Source organism: Littorina saxatilis, linkage group LG12 (genome assembly GCF_037325665.1).
Source record: "Littorina saxatilis isolate snail1 linkage group LG12, US_GU_Lsax_2.0, whole genome shotgun sequence".
Lineage (NCBI taxonomy): Eukaryota > Metazoa > Mollusca > Gastropoda > Littorinimorpha > Littorinidae > Littorina > Littorina saxatilis.
The window spans coordinates 64,637,391-64,650,872 of NC_090256.1; the positions used below are offsets into that span (position 1 = coordinate 64,637,391).

At 41.8% G+C, this 13,482-nt stretch overlaps 1 protein-coding gene across 1 annotated transcript in view; it reads right to left on the bottom strand.

Annotated features, from left to right (window-relative positions):
* LOC138982539 (5'-AMP-activated protein kinase subunit gamma-2-like) overlaps positions 1 to 13,482 on the bottom strand; it is a gene marked incomplete in the record, with an annotated part of 298,415 nt that overhangs the window by 196,529 nt on the left and 88,404 nt on the right. Inside the window, 1 exon segment of the mRNA XM_070355850.1 lies at positions 10,271 to 10,303. Coding sequence (XP_070211951.1) covers positions 10,271 to 10,303 — 33 coding nt within the window.

The following is a 13,482-nucleotide window of genomic DNA, read 5'->3' on the forward strand; positions in this document are numbered from 1 at the left end:
ACAGTCGTGGTTGTTGTTGTTGTTGTTGTTGTTGTTGTTGTTGTTGTTGTTGTTGTTGTTGTTGTTGTTGTTGATGATGATGTTGTTGTTGTTGTTGTTGTTGTTGTTCATTTTATGTACCTCTATAAGTTTGTGAAGGGGGGAGGGGGGGAGGGGGGCAAGAACAGGGGAAAAGCAATACCAAGCTAAACCATATTATTCGTTCTTTGAGATTGTGAGAGATGTTGACTCAAGTCAAACCACAAAGATCCCCTTTATTGACCGACAAAAGAAGCTGTACAATAAAGGCAAATGATGCCTCCCAGAATATTGCCTTCCCTTCTGGTGTGGCGCTTGATGTCCATGCAGCTTTTCAACAAATGGCTATCAATCTAAAATTGCTACGAAGTCAGTTTCAAATAAAGCATGCTCACATTTAAGCAACAAACACGCTGTTACCTGTTGCTGCTTTCTCTGCTTCTGTGGTTCTGAGTTGGAGTTATTTTCGCTGCACGTGAATACAGCCACTTCGCCTAGCTCTGTTTTCACCAGAGAATTTGTTTGTTTGTTTGTTTGCTTAACGCCCAGCCGACCACGAAGAGCCATATCAGGGCGGTGCTGTTTTGACATATAACGTGCGCCACACACAAGACAGAAGTCGCAGCACAGGCTTCATGTCTCACCCAGTCACACTATTCTGACACCGGACCAACCAGTCCTAGCACTAACCCCATAATGCCAGACGCCAGACGGAGCAGCCACTAGATTGCCAATTTTAAGTTCATTGTCAGAGGGAGCCAACGACGCTTCAGCACCAGAGCACAGATGAAACCCGACTTTGTCAGTATATAGGCGGCTTTTATTTCCACCATTGAACATGATCAGAATAAATATGCCCGGGGGAGGCTTTCAACAAACGGAAGCACATGACTCCATTTTCCGATCGCCGGCTAGGCAAAAATGAAACCGACACGAACCTTGCTCGAATTGAGTAAACAACTCGAAAACAGGACAGTGCTGTCACAGTTATAATTGAACATATCCCCGAACCGCGGAGCCCCAAAATGAATAAATCATAGGATCTCTTTATTTTTCTCCCTTTCGTAAGCGAGCTTTTTCTCAATCTAGTTTGTGAATGTAGGGATTTTTTTTCTTCTTGTTTTTCTTTCTTTCCCTTGTCTTGTTTTGTCGGTGGTTCAATTTTATTCGGAATAGAAAGTGGCGGCTGTGCATGCATGCTTCCGTCAGTTCTGTCTCCGGTGAAATCGTGAAAAGTTTGTGCAGGCGCCAGTTGACTGATAGGAAACGTGATTGGAAGTCAAGAGTCGACCGCAAAGACAAATATGCTCATCGGTCACGCTTTCAGGGGCTTCTTGGGATTCGAGCCACACCCCCCCCCCCCCCCCTCCCCCTTGCCAACCACACACACACATACACCCCAACCCTCACCCCACGCAACCCCTCCGTTCTGTTTACGATGATGCGTGACTTGCAGAAAATGTGGGCGCCACGAGATTTCCTTCTCAGTGTCTGTCTGTCTGTATGTATGTCTCTCTGTCTCTTTGTCTTTCTGTCTTTCTTTCTTCCTTCCTTCATTTCCTTCGATTTTATTTCTTCATTTGTATTTTCATTTTACTCCTTCCTTTCTCTTTATATTTCTTTCTTTCCTTCTTGTTTTCTTTCCACCGGCACGGTTGGTCTAGTGGTAAGGCGTCCGCCCCGTGATCGGGAGGTCGTGGGTTCGAACCCCGGCCGGATCATACCTAAAACTTTAAAATTGGCAATCTAGTGGCTGCTCCGCCTGGCGTCTGGCATTATGGGGTTAGTGCTAGGACTGGTTGGTCCGGTGTCAGAATAATGTGACTGGGTGAGACATGAAGCCTGTGCTGCGACTTCTGTCTTGTGTGTGGCGCACGTTATATGTCAAAGCAGCACCGCTCTGATATGGCCCTTCGTGGTCGGCTGGGCGTTAAGCAAACAAACAAACAAAATTCTTGTTTTCTGTCCATCTTTTTCCATTCTTACTCCCTGTCCCTCCTTCTTTCTTTCTCTTGTTCTGTCTTTCTTTCAAATAGAATGATACACTTTTCACCAAGTCGTCTTACAACTCCTTTTCATGTTTATACGTCCAAGTAACATACCGTTTTTGAGTGTCTTGGTTTCTATCTCTCTTTCCATTGTTGCCCCTCACGTTTTCTGCTGACACTAAATTATGCACCGTAAGTGCCCAATGGCTGCATAAGCACATAGATATAACAAGAAGTACTTAAACATAAAGACAAAACGTGTCAACAGTACGCCGGGAATTTTGTTCAAAATCAATACATTAAAAAAAAGGTCAGCTGTCTTCACTCGAAAAGTCGATAGCGTGCTCAGTTATTTAGATTAGCTCCCATAAACAACAAAACCCATAAAACCCAACCCTTTCCCCCAAAAAAACAAAAGACAACTTAAAAGAAAGGCTTTGAAAGCTATCGTTTCTGTGACAACGGAGGGCGCATGTGAAGGTATCTTACTTCCACAGGAGCTTGACACTGACGACGTGGGCTGTGGCTGGGGTGTGCTTTCTGGCAACAGACACGAGTACAACATCTGCCACTCTCACCATGTGACCACCATGTGTCAGGTGCCTGTGCTTTATTCCCGCCGTGCACCTCGACAAATTGATCTGTCCCGGTGAAGGATCCGGTCCGGTCCCCCCTCTGAAGTAGTCCCCCGGGGGACCAATTCGTGGCAAAAACTGCTCTATAATGGTCCCCCCTTAGACATCCAGCCTCGTTTTTCTTGTTACAATGTTAGTAATGTTACCAACAATTTCAGAGAAAAGAAAGGAAAGAATCAGAGACTGGTTTCATTTCTTCTTATCAGTATTTATTTATTATTCATTTTATTTCATGTGATGTTTCTTTTGAACGGCATTATAAATCAGATCTATTTTATTTTCTGCAAAGAGATTGCTGTCTGTGCACTACATAATACCGGACGAAGATATAGATTGAAAATGGCTTGAATGCCTAAGAAAAACGAGGCTGGATGTCTAAGGGGGGACCATTATAGAGCAGTTTTTGCCACGAATTGGTCCCCCGGGGGACTACTTCAGAGGGGGGACCGGACCGGATCCTACACCGGTTTTGAAAGGCACAGTCCTTCGCGTGTAAACACTGAGACTCGCCATCTCACATGTGGCCAGATGGTTTTTTTTATTTTTTAATTTTTAATATTTTTTTTTTTTACATGGACACATACCAAAAATCAAAAGCCTAGCAGATGGGGATTTTATTTTAATGAATTAATTGTTTAAAGGACACTAGTGGCAATCTGTAAAAATAGCGCCCCCCCCCCCCCCCAAAAAAAAAAAGGATTCTCCCTCTGTACAAGAACGAGTCAGAATGATGAGCTTTGTTTTGTGCACAAGCGGAGGAATGTTTAATTCTTATCCCATGTAAAAAGCATAGCCAGATCTGAGATGGCGGGCAAAGTGTATTTTCGGGAGAGACTTTAACAGCATCATTCCAGTTGGACGTACATTATCAATTTATTTATTTTATTTACGAGGATTTATATCGCGCACGTATCTCACCACACAAGGCGACTCAAGGCGCATGTTACCTATTAATGCCGTGTGAGATGGAATTTGTTTACACAATATATCACGCATTCACATCGGCCAGTAGATCGACTGCCTTTAGGCGCTGCATCCACCTTTCACGGCCTATTATTCCAGGTCACACGGGTATTTTGGTGGACATTTTTATCTACGCCTATACAATTTTGCCAGAAAATACCCTTTTGTCAATCGTGGGATCTTTAACGTGCATACCCCAATGTAGTGTACACGAAGGGACCTCGGTTTGTCGTCTCATCCGAAAGACTAGCACTTGAACCCACCACCTAGGTTAGGAAAGGGGGGGGAGAAAATTGCTAACGCCCTGACCCAGGGTCGAACTCGCAACCTCTCGCTTCCGAGCGCAAGTGCGTTACCACTCGGCCACCCAGACCATTATAAAAATTAACAGCATGATTTTACTGTGCGGAAGTACATTTTATAATCATATTTCGCTGAAGAAATTTCAAAGATTGACACAGGTGTCGGTGTACTCCTTTACTCCTCCTTGTTCTTTTTCTGCGTTCCCGGCCATGCTGAACCGTCAGATTTTTCTTGCAAAGTTTGCGGCCCGCCAATATTCATTAAGCAACACATTCCCATTACATGTTCAAACACACGTTGTGGTCGATTTACGGATTTTTCCATAGTGTCAATTTCAGTGTAGTGTGAACGGATTGATACTAGGTAAAGCGAAAAGCTCATTTTCATCGAGTTGATGCGAAACACCCTGATTCTCTTTCGTCCTGTTCCAGCGGGAAGACAAAGTGCATACTGTGCTCATGATTGCGCTGCATTGCTTTAGACTGTTCGTCGGTGTGTGCTTGCGTCAATACGAGTGTGTGTTCGCGCGTTCGTGTGTGCCTGAAAAGACATGTGGTTGGTCGCCGGTTGCTAATGGTAGGCTAGTTCACGCTTTTTCGTGTCAAAAGGCGAAATTACAACGACTCCTGAAGCCAAATTCACTTGAAAAGTAGAGAGGATCATTATTGTCAAAACCACTTACTACACAAGCTTTTAAGTGTCAGGCCCTAAGGCACTGGAAAACTACTTTCTTCCTTTCTAAGATCCATATTCTACTTCTTTTCTTTTCACCCCTGGGTTATTTTTTTTTAGCTTATCTCACAGTAATTTAAAAGATACGTTCTTTCCCGTGCATACCATCTTGTAAATCACCGTATTTTCAGCCCATGAACAAAGAACTGAGAAGAAGAAGAAGAAGAAGAAGAAGAAGAAGAAGAAGAAGAAGAAGAAGAAGAAGAAGAAGAAGAAGAACAAGAAGAACAAGAAGAACAAGAAGAACAAGAAGAACAAGAACAAGAACAAGAACAAGAAGAAGAACAAGAAGAAGAAGAAGAAGAAGAAGAAGAAGAAGAAGAACAAGAAGAAGAACAAGAAGAAGAAGAAGAAGAAGAAGAAGAAGAAGAAGAAGAAGAAGAAGAAGAAGAAGAAGAAGAAGAAGAAGAAGAAGAAGAAGAAGAAGAAGAAGAAGAAGAAGAAGAAGAAGAAGAAGAAGAAGAAGAAAAAGTAACATTTGTTTCTCATTTTATTTTTTTTCCATTTGTCTTTATGTTTGTTTGTTTGTAAGATCGTTTGTTTGTAAGTTTATTTGAAAACATTTTTCGTACCTCCAGACTAAAGCAATATACAGGCAAATCAATTCAAAAATCGAAATGAAAGAAAGACTACAAAGCCAACGCAAACAGTCAAGCTCACACTTAAACAAGTCGCGTAAGGCGAAAATACAACATTTAGTCAAGCTCAGTCGAACTCACAGAATGAAACTGAACGCATTGCATTTCGTCCTTGTCCGATTAAAACCTCGTAACTCGAGTTTTTACGAAATCTACTTTTTTACATCAATATAATCTACGATTTTTTCTCTATTTTTTTGTTATTGTGGTGAAAGCCTAAGATCGCTGGAAGTCAGTTAAAAATGGGTATAAAAATACCTCGTATATCATTTTGGCAAAACCGCGAACCAAAATTACACGTAACTTGAGTTACGAGCTTTTTTTTGTTCGCGTGTTTTTCAGTTTTGGCCGATGCAAACCTCGTATGTCGACTTACAAGTTTTCTAATATCTAAACACGGCGGTAAATGAACTGTTTCCGTTAGATACGAGGTTACGGTAACATGTCCGTATGCTCAGAGTTTAGGTAAAATTAAATATTAGAGTCATTAATGAAGCTAGAAGTGCCCACATTACGTATTGTGTAGTAAAATGACACTCTACGACATCAGCTATTGTTCAAATTATTTTTTTGTTAGTATTTTCCTTTGCTAAGTACAAAAGCATAACTACAAAGAGAGATTAAGCAGTTAAAGTATTCTGAAATATCTTTTAACTATGTAACAGTTCAGTCCTGAACTTCTGATCTTATTTGTTAGCTGAAGATGTACAGGTATGCATATATGTCACGTACTGAAGTTGTGTTATATATAGTGTCTGAATGCAGTCCGTCATGTCTGGCAGTGGGCCCTTCACACCTGAAAGCCAATTCTCTTCGCTTGAAGATCTTAGGTTGGTGTGCTGTGTGTGCTTGAATAAAAGTTCTATACCATGGGATTTCGAAACGGAACTTATCATAGATGACATCACTGTTCGTATGGACTCTGATTGTGTTTCGTGGGTGTACTGTGTCCATTATCATGGTCAGTTTCATGTGGACTGCATTGACCCAGTAACTGTAAAGCATGACAAAAACTGTATCTGCTCGACTTGTTTGCATTAGGAGTCATGTTTGCTCTGTCTGGTGCAAGCTCCGCATGAGCGAGCAGGAGTCAATTGATGGTGCAGATTTCGCTTGGAAACAAAGTCACTATCTTCCAGGAGTAATGGAAGTAGTGAAGCAAACCAAACATTGTGATTCACCAACCCCAAAAACTATGAATGCAACGTCTGCTGTGAATCCAAGTACGGAAACATCCCATAGCATGTGTACCAGATGCACATTCAACGCAAAGACGAAGCTTGCAAATAACAGAACATTGACAAGAGGGTTGCTAAAGAGAATGGTGATGTCCAAGTTTTCACCATGTGTCTGCAGGTCGACTTGTTGACCCTATGTATATAAGCAAATGACAAATACTTCAAGGCCAAGCTGTGCTTCCACTACTGTCTTCACATTGTACAACTTGAGTGACACAGAGGTTACTTGCTACTTGTAGGATGAGTCAAAAAAGATAAGTCAAAAGCAACAGTTGGCGAAACAACCAAGGCAATCATTATCTACAATGACGGCTGTGGGTACCAGAACCGCAGTTTAATAGTCTTGGGAAACGCCCATCTTTACTTTGCAGTCAGTCAAGGAAAAGTCGTTTTCCAAAAGTTTCCTGAGAAAGGTCATACCTGGATGAAAGTAGACTCTGTACACCCAGCTATCAAAAACAAACTAAGGAGAAGGCAGATAGTCTGGCCTGCCGAATACGTGGAAGTCATCACCTCTGCAAGAAAAAGGCAACCTTACAAAGTTGTCCAGGTAGCCCACACATTCTTCAAGGACTTTCTTGATCTCAGACACTTCTGGGGATCCATAATTGGTGGATATTCGCAGACCGAAGTACCTGCCTGACGGTACTTGTCGCTACAAGCTCATCTATTCTGAGGAGTGGTGGCCTTTTTCGCAAAGAAGAAGGAGAGCACATGGTGAGCCCGATATCATCCCCCAGCTCTACTGAGTACGGCTGACCATCAAAGACATAAAGTGGCAGCATCTTCAGCATGTCAAGGAGGTTTTTTCCAGTAGATTCATACCAATACTATAATGGTCTACCCCATGGTCGTTAAGCTCTGCATTCTCATGAGTGGTCATCCTGCATAACTACTAGCTGTTCAAGGACATTTAGATGACAATTGCACTCAAACTAAGATATCTCATTGTTTTCAAGGAATACCCTGTTTTCTGTGCATACAAAAAGGCTCTTGTATGGATGTTTACGCTTCCCTGCAAGCAAAGAATGTTATGTACTGATAAGCTTCAGTTTACACTTGGTTTTGTTTGTGTGTTGATTGACAAGGTTGCAAGGAGACTGCAAGGACATTTTACACAAGAATGAGTATACATCGGTTTGTACAATCAAAAAACAAATGAAAATTGTGACAAAAGAACGATTGTGTGTTTACTGCGTATTAAACATTGTTTTTGTCTTTTTTGTTCTTTGGCTATGTTATAAAACCTTGTAAGTCTTCAAGTTTGGTCGGGTTTTAAAAAAGAAAAACTCGTATCTTGCAATTTTGTTGAATATCGTGCGTTTTAATTGTGACCAACACTATTTAATTACACACAGTAATTTGTTTGTGTTCGTAGATCATGTGCAGAAAAAATTGGCTTATTTTGATGACAAGTTATTTTTTAAAGACGTTTTTTGTGTTTTTCTCGAAACGCTCAAAATCGATTTACGAGGTTTCAATCGGACAAGGACGGTATACTCGTAGCATCGTCAGTCCACCGCTCATGGCAAAGGCAGTGAAATTAACAATCCAGAAAAGCGCGGTAGCGGTTGCGCTGAGGAGGATAGCACGCTTTTCTATATCTCTATTCTTTTTAACTCTCTGAATGTGTTTTTAATCCAAACATATCATATCTATATGTTTTTGGAATCAGGAACGGACAAGGAATAAGATGTTTTTAAATCGATTTTGGAAATTTAATTTTAATCATAATTTTTATATTTTTAATTTTCAGAGCATGTTTTTCATCCGAATATAACATATTTATATGTTTTTGGAATCAGAAAATGATGAAGAATACGATAAACGTAATTTTGGATCGTTTTATAAAAAAATAATTTTAAATACAATTTTCAGATTTTTAATGACCAAAGTCAATAATTAATTTTTTAAGCCTCCAAGCTGAAATTCAATCCCAAAGTCCGGCCTTCGTCGAAGATTGCTTGTCCAAAATTTCGATCAATTTGATTGAAAAATGAGGGTGTGACAGTGCCACAAAATGCCGGATATGACGTCATCAAAGACATTTATCGAAAAAATGAAAAAAAGTCGGGGGATATCATACCCAGGAACTCTCATGAAAAATGTCATAAAGATCGGTCCAGTAGTTTACTCTGAATCGCTCTACACACACACACACACACACAACACACACACACACCACGACCCTCGTCTCGATTCCCCCTCTATGTTAAAACATTTAGTCAAAACTTGACTAAATAAATGTAAAAAGCGGGATTCCACCGAACAAGCAACGCTGATTGCTTTTTTAAGTCCGCGGCTTCGGCTTGTAACATGAAACCTCGGCTTACATTTCTAATAATTATTATAATCTAAACTGACTTAAAAACCTACAAGACACATATTCAAAGGGATTCACAACACTTAAATTTAAGCTGCTGATAAAAAGCACAATACCAGGAAAGCCCGCATAAAATGTCTGCTTCCATCAATACAATCTCTTTGTTGCGCTAAGACCAGATTTGCTCTCTCTCTCTCTCTCTCTCTCTCTCTCTCTCTCTCTCTCTCTCTCTCTCTCTCTCTCTCTCTCCATCTCTCTCTCTCTCTCTCGCTGTCTCGCTCCCTTTCTCGCTCTCTCTCTCTCTCTCTCTCTCTCTCTCTCTCTCTCTCTCTCTCTCTCCTTCTCTCTCTCTCTCTCGCACCCACGCACACACACACACACACAGCCACATGCACACACACACGCACGCACGCACGCACGCACACACGCACGCACACACACACACACACACACACACACATACACACAAATATCCGCAACTGCATTCTAGCCAAAGGATAAACACATCACCAAAACATCCGCAAAAGCATAGCACTGGTCTAGACGCTTGATCTTGCATAACAACAGCATATTTGACATAGCAAAGGTTGAATCAAATCAGTCACACGGAAATATATAGATCTACATCTGGCTGAAGTCAGGAAAACGCATCTTAAAGCTACAGTTCATCTCGTGCAAGCGATCATGTACACCAGCTCAAAGCTTGGACACATACTAAAACTCAACAGTCTAGCGGATACTTGTGCAGGGTAGTATTTTTTTTCTGAATTAATTTCACAGATTGGCATAGGTACCACTTACACAATTAATTCTGGAGAAAATAAATTAAACTCTACACCAGCTCAAAGCTTGGACGTATACTAAAGCTCAACAGTCTAGCTGCTTCATGTGTAGGGTAGGATTTTTTTTCTGAATTAATTTCACAGATTGGCATAGGTACCACTTACACAATTAATTCTGGAGAAAAAAATTAAACTCTTCACCAGCTCAAAGCTTGGACACATACTAAAACTCAACAGTCTAGCTGCTTCATGTGTAGGGTAGGATTTTTTTTCTGAATTAATTTCACAGATTGGCATAGGTACCACTTACACAATTAATTCTGCCAAAAAATGAAACTCTACACAGAAGGTGGTCAGACGGTTGTTTTCTGGTATATGTTCAAGTGGAAGGATGCTCTTGTCGCATGTGACAGCCTGGACCTAGTTGTGATGGTGTACATGGTCGCTTAAACGAGGAGGGTGTACATGGTCGCTTTAACTATGACAAGCCTTTTACCACGAAGCTATGCTCACAACAACGAGGGGAGAGAACAATGGAAAATAAAACTAACTCATTCGAGGACAACGATGAAGAAAAAAACAAAGAACGTGTAATGGAAAAGATGGAACAAAACATGACAACCATGCAAATATCGGTGAGAGATCGATACCTGATCGCTTCTGGATCCGGAAGCGTGGCTGACCTGTCAAGAGGATTAAACACAGCAAGACTGGTTAGGTGAGGTCACGTGAGGTGCAGGTATAAATTAGGATGAGAGATACAACATGTGAGAGAGACACAGGAGTCTGTGTCAAAGTGCCAATCGAAGTATTGTACTCTATACCACTACTGCAGTGGAAGGTTACAGAGTTCGATACTTTCATAATTTTGTTCCCAGCCAGGCACTTTGAAACAAGCCCCTGTGGATTGAGATATAGAGACAGGTGCGACAAAGTTATGACTGACAGACTGCACATGAATGCAGAATTATGGAGGCACAAGATAGGTTACCATAAACATACGGACAGAGTTACAGACAGACTGCACATGGAGGCAGAATCATAGAGGCACAAGATAGGTGACAAACAGACGTACAGAGTTACAGACAGACTGCACATGGAGGCAGAATCATGGAGGCACAAGATAGGTGACAAACAGACGTACAGAGTTACAGAAAGACTGCACATGGAGGCAGAATCATGGAGGCACAAGATAGGTGACAAACAGACGTACAGAGTTACAGACAAAATGCACATGGAGGCAGAATCATGGAGGCACAAGATAGGTGACAAACAGACGTACAGAGTTACAGACAAAATGCACATGGAGGCAGAATCATAGAGGCACAAGATAGATGACAAACAGAAGTACATAGTTACAAAGGGACTGCACATGGAGGCAGAATCAAGGAGGAACAGGATGGGCCACATACATGTACATACAGAGTTAAAGAGAGCCTGTACATGGAGGCAGAATCATTGAGGCCCAGAATAGGTGACAAACAGACGTTCAGAGCTGTTAATTTTGTAAAAAAAATTTTTACAACATATGACAGACTGCACAAGGAGGCACAATCAACGAGGCACAAGATAGGTTATAAACAAACGTATATATATACATAGTTACAACAAAGGTCTGAATGTGAGACTGGGACAAAGTGAGGTGCGATAAAGGTTTATGCACAGACGCATGTGAGTAGGACAGGTATTGGGAAAGCCCAGTCATGTGTACGAAGGCACAACAGTTGATGGAGATCTGATGATGATGTGGAAGAAACGAGCGCGTACCCACGCATGCACACACGCACACACACACACGCACACACACACACGCACACACACACACAAACACACACACACACACACACACCCACTCATGTGCGCGCGCACAAACACACAAACACACACACACACACACACACACACACACATCCATGCCGCGCGCGAACACAAACACACACACACACATACACTCACACACACACACGCACGCACGCTTGGCAATACAGTTCAGAGACATCCTGCTTGCTGCCGCGCGAGCAGAGAAAATGTTTCCTCTCCTTCACTGCGCTGGCTGCTAAACCCCATCCTGAACTCAGGTCAAAATGAGTTCGGCTCATTCTCTCCCTGACAGGATGCCTTGAAAACCGATTTATTTTTTTTATTTTTTATTTTTTTACATACTTAGAGCTTTTTGTAATGTATTATTGATATAAGCAGATTCGCGATCGTCGATAATGATTTTTCATGGTGTTTTGTAATTCTTAAATTACAAAGGAATTGATATGTAAGACAGTTTCAAGCGAGCTATTTTTCGCGGCTGTATTTACTGTACAAACAACTCTAATTATGGCAAAAATGTCACGTGATAATCAACCGTTTGGTTTCGGCGCTCACTGGAGCAGACGATTTTTTCTGTAACCAGTTGACAGTGATGAAACCATATATTACGGTCTCCTTCCGGCAGCAGTCCCAACATTTCGACTTGTTTTGACCTTAGAACGATGTCTTTATCATAAGTGTGAAGAACAGAACGGATAATCACTGTCGAAGTCGGCCAATCTGCAATCATTTTCGTCTCGCGAACACTGATCTCAAATTTAGATCAGTGCTCGCGAAAACCATATGGGAGATAACTCTGTATTTTTGTTTTGATAGATTCGCGTAGGACTGTAGCGTCCGGTCAGAGAGACAACTGGCAATAGCCGTGGAGCGATGCTTATCAGAATGGCTAAACCCCTCCACACTGAGGTGTCTTCAGACAGATCAGACACAGGGTGAATACTAACTCCGCAGTAGGAAGGACAGCTAACAGGGCCGGACTAGGCTAAGAGGAGGTAGGGGGGGGAGGGTTGCCAGTGGTGGTCCATGGGGATATTCCCCCTGGCGGGGTCAAGGGGCAGAGCCCCTTGTGGGGGTCAGGGGGCTTGGCCCCCTGAAGCTGATGGGAAGGTCCTATTCTGAGATAGGAAAATGGTCGCTCCTTGCATGAAACGGCATACAATAAGCAATAATAAAAAAATGTTTTAAATAAGTGAGGTACATGTTTAGGCTAGGGGGGGGGGGTTGCGCAACCCCCATAAGCCTCCCCCCCCCGGTAGTCCGGCCCTGGCTAAATAGCTAGTGACCCAGCAGCCCATTAAAGGTCACTGTATTTTTCTAGAAAACTGTAAACACCACTATAAGCATTATGCTTGTTGTTGTTTACTCTATATGCGTTTTTTTTGTAAATAATGCACAAACGTTGAATAAAACAGTTTAAACCAAAGGTCACTACTGATTACTTTTGAAAAAAATAAAAGCATATAATAAAGAAATCAAGGTAATCGGAGATAAGAAAAGCAAAAACAAAAAACAAAAATACTGACCAACAATAAAAAAACCAGTAACAAATGCAAGAAAGGTGTCGAGTTTTGGCCTACTTATATCTAACAGCCTCTCCCCCCCCCCCCCCCCACCCCCCCAACCCCCCCCCCCCACACACACACACACACGTACAAAGAGTACAGTTCCGCACTTTTAAGTATTTTTGTTATTCGATAATCCCGTAGACATTGTTTGAACTGAAAAAGGGACAGGCTAAAATGTGTGTCAAACGTTTTGACAAAACAACAAGCACTTTTGCGAATGCCGGTAGTTATCCAGGCGAAGGCAAGTTAGTTGCGATTACGAAACCGCTGGAGATCACAGAATAACATTCAACGACAACAAACACTGCTAACACTAACAAAAACACCAAATAATTATAAAAACACCATTTTTGCGTCAGTTTTGGACAGATGAAACCTTCGATCTTAAGTTAAACTCCAGTGAGGACGGGGTGATGTTTTAGACTCCAACTCGCACAAAAGGTCATCTCTGCATGGAACAAAAATGAAAGGAG